This window comes from Rhinolophus sinicus, chromosome 13 (genome assembly GCF_057876585.1).
Source record: "Rhinolophus sinicus isolate RSI-liver-muscle chromosome 13, RSI-T2T, whole genome shotgun sequence".
Lineage (NCBI taxonomy): Eukaryota > Metazoa > Chordata > Mammalia > Chiroptera > Rhinolophidae > Rhinolophus > Rhinolophus sinicus.
In genome coordinates this window covers 6,142,092-6,158,161 of record NC_142513.1, presented here as the reverse complement: position 1 = coordinate 6,158,161, position 16,070 = coordinate 6,142,092, and the positions used below count along the sequence as shown (strand labels likewise).

General features: G+C 40.2%; 1 protein-coding gene across 2 annotated transcripts in view; it reads left to right on the top strand.

Moving 5' to 3' along the window:
• DOK5 (docking protein 5) overlaps positions 1-16,070 on the top strand; it is a 126,521-nt gene that overhangs the window by 80,275 nt on the left and 30,176 nt on the right. For both annotated transcript variants that reach the window (XM_019726052.3, XM_019726053.3), the window contains exons 3-6: positions 2,077-2,191; positions 2,277-2,396; positions 5,187-5,376; positions 15,693-15,828. In XM_019726052.3, coding sequence (XP_019581611.1) covers positions 2,077-2,191; positions 2,277-2,396; positions 5,187-5,376; positions 15,693-15,828 — 561 coding nt within the window. The remainder of the gene's footprint in view (positions 1-2,076; positions 2,192-2,276; positions 2,397-5,186; positions 5,377-15,692; positions 15,829-16,070) is intronic.

The following is a 16,070-nucleotide window of genomic DNA, read 5'->3' as shown; positions in this document are numbered from 1 at the left end:
AAACTGGGTAGTTCATAAACAGCAGAAATGTATGTCTCACTGTTCTGGAGGCTGGAAAGTCCGAGGTCATAACACCAACAGATTCAGTGTCTGGTGAGAACTTGCTTTCTGGTTCATAGAAAGCATCTTCTTGCTGTGTCCTCACAAGACAGAAGGGATATGGGAGCTCCCTGGGGTCTCTTTTATAAGGGCACTAATCCCATTCATGAGGGTGGAGCCTCCCTCGCAAAGACCTGAGCACCTCCCAAAGGCCCTGCCTCTTAATACAGTCACCTTGCGGGGGAGAGGATTTTGACATACGAGGATGGACAATTAAGTTTGTGAACTTGTTGCAGCAAGGTTGCTAACTTTTTTTTGATATCAGAGGACTTATTCATTATGAATTTGTACCAACTAGACAAACAGTTAATCAAGTTTACTATTTAGGTGCTGAAAAGACTGCGTGAAAACTTTAGATGACCTGAACTTTTCGCCAACAATTCATGGCTCTTGCATCACGACAATGCACCAGCTCACACGGCACTGTCTGTGAGGGAGTTTTTAGCCAGTAAACAAATAACTGTATTGGGACACCCTCCCTACTCACCTGATCTGGCCCCCAATGACTTCTTTCTTTACCCGAAGGTAAAGGAAATATTGAAAGGAAGACATTTTGATGACATTCAGGACATCAAGGGTAATACGACGACAGCTCTGATGGCCATTCCAGAAAAAGACTTCCAAAATTGTTTTTAAGGGTGGACTAGGCACTGGCGTCAGTGTATAGCTTTCCCAAGGGGTGTACTTCAAAGGTGACCGTAGTGATATTCAGCAATGAGGTATGTAGAACTTTTTTTAGGATGATTTCGAGAACTTAATTGCCCGACCTCATATGAATCATGGGGGTGAGGGGCGGGGGTACCAACATTTGGTCTATAGCAATTTTTATGATATTTCATGCTAAGAAATTTGTATTTATAGCTGACGGAGGTTAAGAAGTAGGGAAATGAAATAACTAGGTGAGGGTGCTCGTGGAGTATATGTCTCTCCTCACCTACTCCTTGTGCCGGGCTTTTATTGAATTCAGAGAATAGATGGGAGGAATGGCAGGACATTACTGAAGGCCCAGATCAGTGGGAGGCACATGCGTTTGTCTAACATAAAGGAGATACAGGAAGGGGAGGGTCAACTTGTCAGGGGAGAGAGTTATTTATCTTGTAAATATTCTACGCTGAAGCCACCTTGGCCTTTTCTCACAGAGGACCCAATTATCACACCCCTCAAATGCAGCAGTGGATCTGGACATAACTGAAAGAGACAGCCATTATGGAAACAGAACAAGCCAATATCCTGTGTGGGAGGGGAGGGGTTTATAAAAATGTTAAAGGGACCAAGAAATTGTGGGAGAGGGGAAGGAGAGACAGAATGCCTGATGGGGAAATCTTGTCATACTGAGCATAGGAACCAGGGGACACCGTGCAATGTTCTCAGGCTTTAAAACAGAGGCTCCATAACCACTGAGAAGCTCGGAAGTCAGAGAGAGTGGGGCAGTGTCTCCCAAACCATCTCTCTGTGTTGGAATATAGGACTTGAACGCTGAATAGAGGGCATTTTTGAGAGTCCTGACACTCCATCCCTGGCTGGCAGAGGGTGGGATAATTTAGTTTTGAACTGGACCACCTTTCCCTTCCCTTCCTTGGGGTCAGGGTGTGTAAGATACACTAGTTGCATCCCGAAGAGATGGAGCATTTGAAAGGCTGGCCACAGTGATGGAGACACACAGGAGACCTACTGAGAATCTAGAGTCTTTGGTGGGTAAAAAAAACTCTAAAACACGCTTTTTACCTCTATGAAGTAGAGCCTGTGCTTCATATGCTTCAGGAAGTTGCAAAAGGAAAGGTAATTTGTTAACCTTCCTTGCTATGTAGTAAGGATAACACTGAAGTAATTCATAGCTGTTGCATACACACTTTTCTGTCAAGCTGTGTTCATCTGCGATGTGCCTCCTACTTTCCATTCCTGCCCTTGGTTTGGTGTTGCTCAGTGGAAGCATTCATTCGCGGAGTGTGAGCAAACTTCTAATTGTCCATGTTTCAGGTCACGGAACTCAACAGTGTGAAGAATGTCGTTCGATTGCCAAGGAGCACCAAGAAACACGCTGTAGGGATTTATTTTAGCGATGACACCTCCAAGACCTTTGCTTGTGAATCAGGTTGGTGTGAGGCAGGGAGGGCTTTTGCTTTCAGCTTTTAAGTGGATGCCGGGCTTACAGGTGAATCTTTTGGACATTCCCACAGATCTTGAGGCTGATGAATGGTGCAAAGTACTCCAGATGGAGTGTGTGGGGACACGGGTCAATGACATCAGCCTCGGAGAGCCCGACTTACTGGCTACTGGGGTTGAGAGAGAACAGAGTGGTATGTAAAGAAAATTCTCTCCTTTGTTCTTCCACAGAGTTGTGCTGTCGCGTGTCATAAAACATAAGATATCGTCCTTGTGTCAAATTTTCGAAATTATAAAAAATGTATAGAGAAGTAAAAGTAACCTTTTATTTCACCTAAAACCATGTGTTACTATTTCAGTGTATTTCTTTGTTTAAGATGTTTTCAATGCATAACATGAATATACTTACATTAATAACATCAGCTAGAAACTTTGGGGAACTTGCTTTGTGCCAGTTTCTGTGGAAGATGCATTAGATTATTTAATTTCCCCAGCAGTGCTATGGCGCAGAACTGTTAACGTTCCCATTTTACAGATGAGGAAACTGAAGCTTAGAAGAGTAAAGATCTTCCTCCCATTCCAATAACTACTATTTGATTCCTAAGTGTCCTCTTGGGCCTGTGTTTAGAATGTGCAGATTTTACAGCGTAATGGGTTTTTGTCTCACGTTTTTCACTTAAACATTTTATTGAAAGCTTTCCAATGTTTTTAATAGAATCCGAACTTCATGAATGTTTCAAGTCAAAACCCACCTAAATCTGTGATTGCTTTTTTTCTTTCCACTGAAACACTTGAGCCAACTCTTTTTGAGCTCAACACTCAACCTGGGAATAATACATAATTTCAAGTAATAATGACCAAAATATTCATGAACACTGCAGCAAGAATCAATGTTGGTTTACGGCACGAATCTGGACGTGAGGAATCATTTCTTTGTCTCCAAATAACTGAGCCTTGTCACAGGGCAGGTTGGATGCCAGAGTTCTGCTGTAGCCTATGGATTTGACAAATGAGTATAGATTATAACCGAGAGGTCGTGATTGGCTTGTCTACAAACGTGGCAGAGGCGGAACTGGACTGATCCTTTCCATGGACACAGACTCTGTTGGTTAAAAAGTCCCTCGCTCCCCATGGAGCTCTGCCTTCATGACACATTTACAGTTTGAATCTCTTTTGGATACACTGGTGAGCCCGACTCTGTCTTCGTGGCAGTGTGACTGACAGACACCTAGAAGTGCTGGCTAATTTGAAGGAGCCTCTTTGTAGACTGGGAAATTCAGGTACAGAGAGGTCAAGCCATGGAACAGGGTCACACAACGAGATGCCAGGCTCCTTCTGTGATTCACGAAGTCAGGCTGTGCCCGGGCTGAAGGACACAGCCATTGTGCTAACTCATGGTCCGATGCACGTGAAGCCACATAGAAGAGGAAGTCATGACAGGGCTTGATTTTTTTTTTTTTTTTTTTTTTTTTAAATCTAAAGTACTCAAGGTCAGCCCTTATTTTTCACCAGTTAATATTTGTGAAGCTGCATCCCGGCAGGGCTACAAACGGAATTCAAGAATTGGCTATGGCGAGGACTTACCTTTCCTATGCCTCAGTTTCCTCTCCTGTCAAATAGGACCAAGAATACCTCTGGTATATAAGTACTAGGGGCACTTTTTTTTTTAAGGCACTTTACAATATTCCTTTGTCTGACTTCAAGTAATTGTAATGAAAGTGGTCACTCTCACCACTACTGCAGTTGTCATTCTTGAGCTCGGTGAGGGTAAGAGAACTTTTAAGCATATAAACTGCTAACGGTCTCTCTTACTTTTCACTTAAAGATCACAGACTTTCGTAGTTGTTCCAGAACTCTCCAGGGGGAAATTTGCTCCATTAGAATACACTTTCAAAATAATAGTGACTTTCTAGCAGCAAATATTTGATTAAAAGGAGTTGGAAATAACTTAGAAAACTTGAATCATAGAACGCCATGAATACATTTCATAAACACAGTCTAGACACTCCTATTTACTAAATTCAACTAAAAAAGAAAGTCTATGAAAATTCTAATGACTTCTTTACTATAAAACAATTAAGTTAGAATGACAGTATTATTAGTGCCACACTCTTGTCAGATGTAGGCAATCCCCCATAATGACAGATAGACTAAAATGTGTTTGCCATAGTAATAATATTTTTGTTCATATTTCACTTAAAGATTTTTGACTCTGTGACTTCTTAAAGTAATGAATTTTCTAAAAATATAATCGAAATACCATGATTGTCTCTGTGAGGATGAAAATTTGATTGCAGTAATAAGCCAAGAGCTTTGTTTAGAGTACTTAGTCAAATTTTAATCATCATCCAAACAAGCAAATTAATATTTTTTTCTGGTATTTGGCTGAAGACAGCTCATTCTTAAAACTAGTTCAAATATATCCGTTGGCATTTTCCCAAACTGTTGGTCTGTTAAATGCATGGTATTAATGTTGAGTTTTATTTAAATAATTTGGGACATAGTTTTATTCATCTAGTTATGAACATTATAAGGTGATTAATACATCGTTTAATATCATTAAACCATGTGACCATTATTTTGCACCTGAATTTTGTGTGAACACAAAAGTGTGGGTGTAATTAATTTGTACATGGCAGGAAATAAAATTGTTTTTAACGGTTTCATTGCTTTAGTTCTTTATTACCATACAGATTTTTTTATTATGCAAATTTTAAAATTCTGAAAATGGTCTTTGCTCATGTAAAGAGTGTGTAGTGTATGTTGACAGCCAGATTGTATCACTATGCTGTGATTTAATGTGGTCTTCATTTGCAAAATCATTTTCTGGAACTATTAATTGATGAGAAAGTTTTATCTTCTTGAATACTCAACCAAAAGCTAGAATATGAGCTTGAATTATTTTGAAATGCCTCTTTGTTCCTACGATGTCTTTGCTGTTCTATTCCTGGGGATTGTAGACTAACCTTTTGTTTTTCTCCCAGAGAGATTCAATGTGTATTTGATGCCATCTCCTAACTTAGATGTACATGGCGAATGTGCCTTGCAGATTACATATGAGCACATCTGTCTTTGGGACGTCCAGAATCCCAGAGTCAAACTCATCTCTTGGCCGCTAAGCGCCCTGCGGCGATACGGACGAGATGCCGCTTGGTTCACTTTTGAGGCAGGGAGGTGAGTTCCATGACTGTTTTTGCACGTTTTTTGTTGTGTTTTTTTTGTTTGTTTGTTTTCCTCAGGTGCTCATCGTTTTGAGGTCTGGGCTTGCATATGAGATCCACCTCGCGGCACACTTCAGGAAATGTATAGCCTTGTGACTGTACAATGTGAGGCGCATTGTAAAAATGCTCAAACATTAGACATGGTTTTCTTTCCCATGGACAATTCGAATGTTTCATGAATACGATACGAATTCTCATTACATGATTTGATTTCATACCACTACCTGAAGCGAAATGAGGTAAAACTTAACCATTTACAGGATCGCACTGAACACGGAGACTAGCTTCTTGGTTCTGGGACAACGTCCACACCGTTATTCTGCTTCTGTTTCCTCATCGGAGCTGATGGTGGTGGGTCATCAGTATGAGGGGCACTGACATGTTTTGAAGTTGCAGCTGGATGAGGTCCACCTACTTTTCTCAGAGTGTAATGAAAGGCACTAAATCCTGGGAGAAGGTAATTCTAAAACATGCTCATTGCAATACCCAGTGAGCACTGTTAGGGTTTCCTTGTCTCCTTTTGGAAGGTAATCTGGGAGAGAGAAGATGGCACCAGTAATATTTGGGTCGATCATTACCTACAAAGAGAGAAGTCTAACAGATCTCCCCTACCCTTCCTCCCTTGGATTTAGGCTCTCTTTTGGGAAACACTGTGGATAAATTCTGTATTTTAGAAATTTAACTGACTAAATTTTAAGAAATACAAGTCCTTCTGTATATGGCCTGACATTATATTAAAATTGAAAATATTCAACTTGTGACTTAAATATTTTTGTTTTTGTAAAAGGGGACAGAAATAGGATATTTGTTATGAAGAGAGTAAAAACAGAAGCTCTACACACCTAGGACCCTAATTCACCTGAAGACATGACAGTCATGCTTCACTCAAATTAATCTGTTAATTCCATTTTAAACAAAGCCCAGTTATTGAAAATTTGCTTTTCAGAAATGTGATGATTTTTATGTTCTTACAACCATCCTAGAAAGTTTTAAAATTCTTTTTTTCCCATACAAGTGTCCTAGGACTGGTCTATCTATTTTCAGGCACTGAAAATGTAAGTTCAAACGTAGCATAATTTCAAGTGTGGCATTGAAGTGCTGCAAACAGGTCAATTTATCTCCCAGAAAGTGCAGAAGTCGTCACGTTAGAAAATACATTCTTAATCTTCAGAGCAATGTGTTTCTTTCATCAGACTTATTTATTATCCTTATGGGAAAATCTCTATATAGAAAATTAAGAATGTGTTTGGAAAGGTGAATATATTTCCCTGTTTAGGTCTCGGGAATTATTTATGGATTAATTGTAACCAGTGAAATCAAGGTATTAAAAATGTTTTATGATAGAAAGATTTTTCTATTGACCATAAACCCGTATCATTCCCCGCTTGTATTTCATACTGATGCCCAGGAGAATTCTGCATCGATCAGGACATTTTGGGCCCATTTCGGGCAGCACTCATTCAAGCATGAATATTTTTCAATTGTTCTTTGATTCACTATTTATAGGAACTAGTAATGGGAAAAGAGTATGGCTTTGTATCGTAATTTCTGAAGGCGAAAACCTTAGTAAACTTTTGTAGTGTCTCATGACTACTTGAAACATTTTTCTGAAATGATCTTAATCTTCCAGGTTTTACTACGACTCACATCTTGCACAAGTTTAATTTATTCATATTGAAATCGAGTAGAATTGCTAAGGATGTAAGATTAGTTTAAAGAGTTTGATATTTCTCCCACGTCATGTAGGAAACCATAGAGATTTTTAAGCATGTGTATTTTGGGGTGTGTGTGCGTGTGTGTGTAATGTAATGTAATAATGTTCCTGATTTGTAAACAACAGGACAGAGGGGCAGACGGGGGTGTGGAGAGATGCTGAAGTAGCTCAGGTAAAAGGAATGGTGGATCAAAAGTGTGGATGTGCTGAAGACATAAATTTCAGAAATGGTCTTTGACCAAAAGCCATGAAGTGCTGACTTGGAAAATGAGTTTTATCCCAGGACTTTGGTTTCCTTATAGTCTGACCTTTTGGGTATTTCATTTGAGAACTCCAGCAGTTAGATGATTATAATACTTACAACCTATGCTAGACAGTCTTGTGCCTCAAATATTGTCAGGACTTATCAATATTAATTGATTCTGAATAGCAGTCTTATTCAGTGTCATGCTTTGTGGGGCTGCTGCAAACTGGAGATTGAATGATCAGAACGTAGAGTATTGGGTGGTGTTCTTAGGATTTTACTCCTTTCTCAAATAACATGGTATAGTGTAAGGAGCACTGCTTCGAGAGTCAAAGAGACCCTGGGTTCTAATGTTGGTTCTTTGTTCGCTGCTGACTTGGACAAAGTCTTTACGCTCCCATGTAAGTTTATCCAAGTAATAACTTCCTTGCAGGGTTGTTGTAGGTAAAAACAGCAGGGCATGAAGAAGGATGCCAGGGTTCAACTAAATAGTGTCTTTGATATCTTACTATGATTCCTTTTGGAGCGGGACTGGAGTTTGTGGGATACAGGCAGTGTTAAACACAAGGCAATATTACTATTTTATACTTTGCCCGAAACGGAAATAAAGATGAATTTTTGTAGTTACCATCAAGATGTTCAGGATAATAAGATCATTCTTGTTCCCTCAAGCGTGAAGATTTCATATCTGCCTTGCTTTATTAGTGAAGATAATTTTTTCCTTGGCTGTGTCCAAAACAAGGCAGTTTCATTTTAACTAATAGAATTTTCTCCCTGTCTCACATCGATAAATGAATAAGAGTTAAGTCTCTCTGGGCGAATGGTTTTCACATACCCAACATGCATCTGCCAAGATCTGACAGTATCCCCCCTCCAGGACACAGGGCATCTAACAAGACCTCGGGCACAATTCTGCTCATCATTAGCCTCTCTCAGAGACGGGCTCGAATGCTGTTCCCTCTCAGTGGCTCCATTTCACCCACCAAGGCCGACAGTGGCTTATGTGTAATAAACTGGATGGGGAGTTGGACAAAACTAAGTTAAATTACAGTTCTACCGCACGCTGGCCATGGGAACTTGAATGTGGCATCTAACGCCCTGAGCTTCCATTGGACACCTGTAGCATGGCTGTAATACATTACTCATCTTACAAGATCACGTTAGTAAAGGTACACATACCAACACCCGTCGTAATGCCGGGCACATAGTAGGCAGTCGTTATCAACCCAAACTGACACAAGCAGGAAAGAAATTCATTGGCTCACATAACCCAAGGTCCAGGGAGTAGGGGTGGCTTCAGGCATGGCTTTATTCAGAGTCAGTGATGACCCTAGGTGTCATCTCTTACGTCGTCCTGTTTCTTCTAGCATGGCTTCCCTCTGGCTCCGCATGATGGCTTCCAGGAGCTCTGGGACCTTCTCACACATCAGCCAATAGAAGAGAAGAGAGGTGACTTCAGGCCATATGTGGACCGTTACATTTATAATGTGTCAGGTGCTGTACAGAGCACTTTGCACAAGGCACACAGGGAACGACTAGAATAGGGATGGTTCTCCCCAAGCAGGAAGGAGTACTGATGTCCTCAAAAGGGGAATGGATGTGAAGTTTGAAAAACAAAACTAACAAAATGTGTCCAATCGAGCAATTTAATAATTGCTCAAAGCAAATGGGGGTGGGCAGTTATTGGGCTGTAATCAGCAACGTCACTCATAATGGTGCTCACGTTCAGAACAGTGGGTCTCAGCTCCGGGAGGTTTTGCTCCCAGGGACATTTGCAATTCCTGGAGACATTTTTGCTTGTCACAGCAGGCAGGGGACCTCCTGGCGTCTACTGAGCACAAGGGCCACAGACACCTCTAAACGTACACTCACAGAGCAGTCCTCCACAGCAGTGAACTACCAGGTCCAGTTATTCGGCTGAGAAACTACGCTCTAGCAGACGTATGCACTATGGAAAATAATCGCTGCTAGTTCTTGACCCCTTACCATATAGAAGTCATTATACTAAGCATTTTCCATGCACTGTCTAAGTAAAGCCACTCAGTGATCACATAAACTAGGGGATGTTACTATCCCCACCTTAGAAAGAAACTCGGGCATCTGTGTGACACATCCAAAGGCACAGGGCTAGTAAATAGGGGATTCAGGAATCACACTTGGGTCTTCCTTCCAAACCGTATAGATTTCTAAAAAGGGTAATTACCATTCCACGGGCAGTTAGCCTAGTTTTTAATAAACTTCTACTGAGCTACAAAGGAGAAGGCATACTTACGTAAGCAGAGCTCCCTAAAACCATTTGAGATGATATTATCAGAATATTACCTTTGTTATTTAAGCTGCTCGCCAGGAGGTAGGGTATCCATCAATGAGCGACAGACTTACCAAGCTATTGGTAATTTGCATGTGCCTCCTGAGATATGCTCTAATGTATAACATTTTAAAGTTTACTTTAATTCTGGAACCTTTCATTTGTTATTTCAGTGTGTAGCCCTAGCACACACAGCTACAGCTAGGACTGTTTATCTCTGCTGGGTGGCAGTATCATGACCAGAGGTCAGTAGGGTCTTCTAGATGCCGTTCCTAGTCTGACCCTATCTTTGTCTTTTCCTTCAAGATATTCAGAGTTGAAACATAAACTTTCCATCAGGTGCGATGGCACAATTAATTGCCATTCGGTGCCCCTGGAGATAACAATTCGTTTATTTGGGAGACCGAGCTTATTTCTTTTGAGGTTTTTCTAGTCTTTTGTTTGTTTCATTCCTCTTTGAAACTCTGAAACTTCAGTGAAGCACATCGGACTGGCAGGGGCTCTGATTTTTAGGGGAGCACCCAGTTGACAGGAAGCGCTGACTGTGGCAACATCCCCCATGGAACCGTTCTTGAAATGTTTATTGTTTGAAGAAAGGTGGCAGGTGTCCGGTAGGTTTCTGTTAATTTTACAGCTGGCTGCTGAGTTAGCATGCTTCGGTGTCAGGTTTCACCTTCCCCTCTGACTGATTTAAATTAATACTCTGGGTTTCGCACCTGCAGGATAGGAGGGGCTCAGGTGACATTTGGCAGAACGTACTGAATAATTACCACACACGAGTGGCTCTCTTTACCAGCTGGAGAGCGTCTCTTTCTTGCTTTTGACATTGTTTTAAGAGAAACCTGTAGGTATGCCAAGAATATGTGAAAGTTGACGTTGCATATATATATAAATTCTGTTCCTTAAAGGGAGTGCACAAATTTGTGAAAAAGCTTTTCTTGGATGTAAAGACATGTGAACAGCCTTGGGAAAGAAATCATTTGGTTCCTGTGTATATCACTCTAAAAACAAGTCTCATTGGTGAACTACCTTCTCATTGGAAAAGAAAGTTGTTTCTCCCTCTAAATGGTGAATTTATAGGTAAAAGGACAATTATTCTGATACAAGTCTTTGAATTTTCTCCATTTGTCTTCTTGATTCTAAGGTACTTAATAATCCCTTATTTCTGAATATTTTGTAGAGCATATACTCATTCTCGTTAAAGAACTGAAAACAAATTAACAAAGGAAATGTACTCAGTTCTCCCTACTGTTAGATTGGTGCAAAAGTTACTGCGGTTTAAAAGGTTAAAAATAATTGCAAAACCGCAATTACTTTTGCACCAACCTACTACATGTGTTGAGTAGATAATTGAATGAAAATGCACTGGATCTCTTACACAGGCTTGCTCAGGAGAAGTAAACCTTTTCTTTTAGCAGTAACTATCGTTGTGCCATTTAGATGGCCATTTGTTCACGGTTGGCATTTATCCAAAAAATAATTTTAATTATAAAGGTAGCACACATTTATTATAAATATGCCATTAGTGGAGGCATTCGTGAGCTCAGAAGGAAGAATCCCCCTTCTACTCCAGAATAAACTCTTTGATAATCATCCTTAACAGCTCTTTCATTGCAGTGTGCCTATTCTTTGTCAGACAATGTGCTAAGTATGGGGGTGTGACGACAGGTAAGACAAGCCACCATTGTAAGAAGCTCAGCTAGGTCCCCTCCGTCTCTGAGCTTCTGTGATTATAGCACGAGAAATCCCTACAGGAAAGGATGACTTTCTTCTGACCTTTGGGAAAAAAATTAGATGCTCATCCACGCATCCTGTCTTGTGGTCTTCTTTTTTTATTTTAATGTGTTCCTTTTTACTTTATTTATTTTTCTAGCTTCATTGAGATATAATTGATATATAACGTCGTTTAAGTTTAAGGTGTACAATGTGATGATTTGATACATGTGTAATATTGTGAAATGGTTACTACAAAAAGGTTAGTTAACACCTTCATTACCTCATGTAATTACCATTTTTATTGTGTGGTGAGAACATTTAAGATTTCCTCTCTGAGCAACTTTCAAGTGTATAATACAGTATTTTTAACTATGGTCACCATGCTTTACATTGATGCCCAGAACTTACTCCGCTTCTAACTGAAAGTTTGTACTCTTTGACCAACATGTCTCCATGTCTCCCACCTCCCCAGCCTCTGGCAGCCACCAATCTACTCTCTGTTTCTCTGAGTTTCGCTTTTTCACATCCCACATGTCAATGAGATCATACAGTATTTGTCTTTCTCTGTCTGCCTTATTTCACTTACCATAATGCCCGTAAGTTCCACCCATGTTTGACAAGTGGTAGAATTTCCTTCATTCTTTTTATGGCTGAATAATATTCCATTGCATATATGTATATATATCACATTTTCTTTAGGCATTCATCCATTACTAGACACTTAGGTTGTTTCCATGTCTTGGCTATTGTGAATAATGCTGCAATGACCATGGGGTTCCGATATCTCTTTGAGATAGTGATTTTATTTCCTTTGGATATTAACGCAGAAGTAGGATTGCTGGATCATATGGTAGTCCTATTTTAAAATTTTTGAAGAACCGCCATATATTTTCCATAGTGGCTGCACCAATTAGCATTCCCACTAACAGTGTATAAAGGTTTCCTTTTCTCCACACCCTCGTCAACACTTGTTATCTCTTGTCTTTTCGATAATAGCCATTCTAACAGGTGAGGTGATATGCGACATTTGGCACCACTTTGGATGCTGGAATAGTGTCCAAGGGAAAAGTCAGTGGGTAAAAAGAAAGGAATCCAGACCATTTAAAGTCCAAATGTGTATTTGCAGCCGTGCTGTGGAGGGACCCGTTAGAACATCTTTGTTCTGTCGTGTTTTCTGTGGCGAGGAGAACAGATGTGCTGTCTGAGGTTGTGTAAGACCAGTAGCCTGTTTCATGTGCTTTTCTTTTTACTTCCTTTCCTTTCCTTTTCCTTTTTTTCCTATTCTCATTTGCCTTGGGGAGTTTGCCCATTATATTATTTTGACGAAGGCTTGCAGTAACATTTTTAATGGATTTAAAGCTGCTTATACAATAGGAGCAAACAGAGCTGTTGGGAGAGGGTGCAGAGCATGTGAAGGTCGTTGTTTTTTCGTTCATTATCACCTTCCTGGGTCATGCTGTCCTACTGAAGAACACACGCCCTGGAGTAGTACGGACAACAGTCCCAACAATTCAGACTAAAGGCCTAAGTGCTGCCCCATTTAGAGCTCTTTAGTGCATTGCTGTCTCTTTAATGTAAACTGCTGGCCTGGCCAGATCCCATTACTAGGGGCATTTTGGTCCCCACAGTTTAAAAAAATGGAGCAAGTTGCCAACATTAAAAAGTCAGGTGATGTCACACAAACATCAAGTTTTCTGGCTTCTCTTAAACAATCAGAAGCTGTGACACACGGGGCTCACGTGTCCCCATGTGACTACCTGACTAGGGCTGACTGGCGGCTGCTGTCTCAGAGTCACTCTCCCTCTGCTCTGCATTGTAGTGTCTGAGCCACTTTAGCCATTCACCTTCGTCCACATGCTGATGGGATAGGGTGTGAGATGGTGACTCCTGGTCCTTTCTGTCAGTGGTAACTGGGGTGTGTGTGCGTGTGTGTTTATGTGCGTGTGTATATGTGCGTGTGTGTGAGTGTGTGTACATGTGTGTATGTGTATGTGTGTACATGTGTGCTTGTGGGTGTGGGTCTGTGTGTGCATATGTGCGTGCATGTATGTGTGTGTGAGCACTTGTGTGTGAGGGTATGTATGTGTGTGTCTTTCAGATCCTCAGGTGGAGGCAAGGGGAGTGTGTGGTCTGTGTACTTTAAAGAAGAATATTTGATACTACAGTGGTTTTGATTTCTTTTTTTTTTATCACAATGATTATTTAGCAATTCCTATGTCATTAAAAGAAGGTTATAGATTCATTTTGTTTATCAAAAGAAGACATTTTGTAAAAGAGTGACTGTCAAATAGTAGGGCTGGCCAATTAGTGGGTCATGATATAGATTAAGCATTTCACTACCAGTGTTAAAAAATAAACTAGAACAGAAAATATCAGCAAGTTATATGTGTAAATCAATGATAGATAAATAGGTAGCTAGATAGACTGACATACTGACTCATAATCTAAACTACATTTATTACTGTGGGTTGCAGTTGCAAAAAGTTTAAAAGCCACTGGGTTGTCAAGTTTGAGAAATGCAGTTGCAGGGTTTGATATTAAGCAATCATCCTATCACTGTTTCTGAGTAACAGGTATCTTCATCCTTCCTAGAACCAGGGTTGGCATATAAATAAGTAAATAAATAATGACCTCAACCCTAGGGGATACAGAAGGCCACTTCTTCCTCGTAAAGAATTGATTGAGGTTACATCCTCCTCTTAACAAATTATATTTCCATATTTAATGGGAAAAAAGAGGTAGGAAAATCATGAAATCTTGCAGAATTAGGTGCCAAATGGTAGAATCAAATTTGTATGGTGGTGTAAATCAGGTGGGGAGTAAATAAGGCAGGGATAGCAGTATGCTCTGAAGTACTTGAGTAAGTCTTCTGGAAGGAAGTGGGAATTGAGTGAAAATGCTTTTGTTCTTGGTTTTTCATTCTTCATTGGATTAGAATGACTTAATAATAAAATCACATGATCAATCTCATGAGACAGTTCTTTATATAAGCTTACTGAAAGAGCCATCTGTTTTTTTCTTTTTCTTCTTCTCACATAGCCCATATTAGTGAAATTCAAGCTAGGCAGGTTTCGACCAATTACATACACCATGCTGTATGTGCTGAAAACTGTCATATGGCCATGGTATTGGGCCAACTGTGGAAAATTAGATAGGGATGAATGTTTCTATTTTTATTGCATGAATTGCATAGACTGGAACAGATAAAATAATCAACAGTGCTTTGGGTTGAAAATTTGCTTGGTTTCCATGTTGTGTTAAACAGTTCTTTAGATGTAAAACTCAGGCACTAAAGCTAGTCGTCAGTTTTTCAGCAAGAGATTCTGAGATGGAAGGAGTGGAATTGTCTTAGAATAATTAGGTCGCTTAAACCAAACAAAAACAAACTGTTAGTTTACTGTTGATACATGCACCTATCAAAATTAGAACTTTAAAAATACCCTTGCATGTAATTTTGCCCATGTTCTTTAAAAATATTTAGAGTAATCAAATATATTTAGTAATTATATATTAGATATACAAACACTAGACTATATTTAGAATTAAAAACCATTTATTTGGTTCTTGCCTAATTGTGTGTACCAATCTCCCTTTATTAATGGGATTCATTTCTGTTTTAACAGTCTGAGGTGGAGATGATTTTCCTCTTAATCCTTAACATTGACAATCAAACCCATATAGCTTTCCTCCAGAAACTTCTCTGATGTTCCACACATTGATTCAGCACAGTCACAATCATTAAAAAAATAAAATAAAATTCTTAGCTGTGTTTGATCCACCATGTTGAGTGGAAGCTGGAGTGAAATTTGATGTCTGATTTTGGAAATGAAAGCCTCCTGAAAGCATTGTCGGTAAGGAAGCTCGAACAGAATTCTGAGCACCACAGAATCCTTCTTTCACCTCTGAGGTGAATGCCAGTTCCTTACGAGTCTGATTCCTGGACTGTAAGGGGAAGGCAGTCGCAGGGGTACCCTCGTTGAGAGTGGCAAGGTGAAGTACAGGGATTATGCTAAAAATCAAGAAACGGCTTTTTTATTAACCTCCCACTTTGCTTATTAACAACAACAAAATCAGCACCATGTCAGCCTAGAGTGCTTGGTTCCTTGCCCATATTAATAATTAATTGGAAACTTGGATTCTCGGTAACTTTGTTTTTAGCAGATGGGAACAAGAATCCTTATGTCATATGAAACAAGGGGTTCCAGTTTCATGGAGTACTCTCGACTCTCAGTGTGTGGAACGGCTCGGGGCTGGACTCTCAGACGCTTTTTGTTTTTGTTTTCACAGGATGTGTGAGACTGGCGAAGGGCTGTTTATCTTTCAGACGCGCGATGGGGAGGCCATCTACCAGAAAGTCCACTCTGCTGCTTTGGCGATTGCCGAGCAGCACGAGCGCTTGCTACAGAGCGTGAAAAACTCCATGGTACGTTTGGGGTTTCTTCCTTCTGACCTGGTGTGTACCACGGATGCCATCTTGGAATCTGTGCTGAAAAATACGGCCAGCATTATTTGAGCACGTGGTTGAGTCTTATCCTCACCCATGTAGCACTTGGATTAAATGCCATCCTGGGAAAGCCCGAAGCAGCCCATTGGTAATGCAGAAAGCATAGTGCCTTACTGTGTGCCTCAATTATCATATGTGTGTCTTAATCAGTTTGAGTTCCT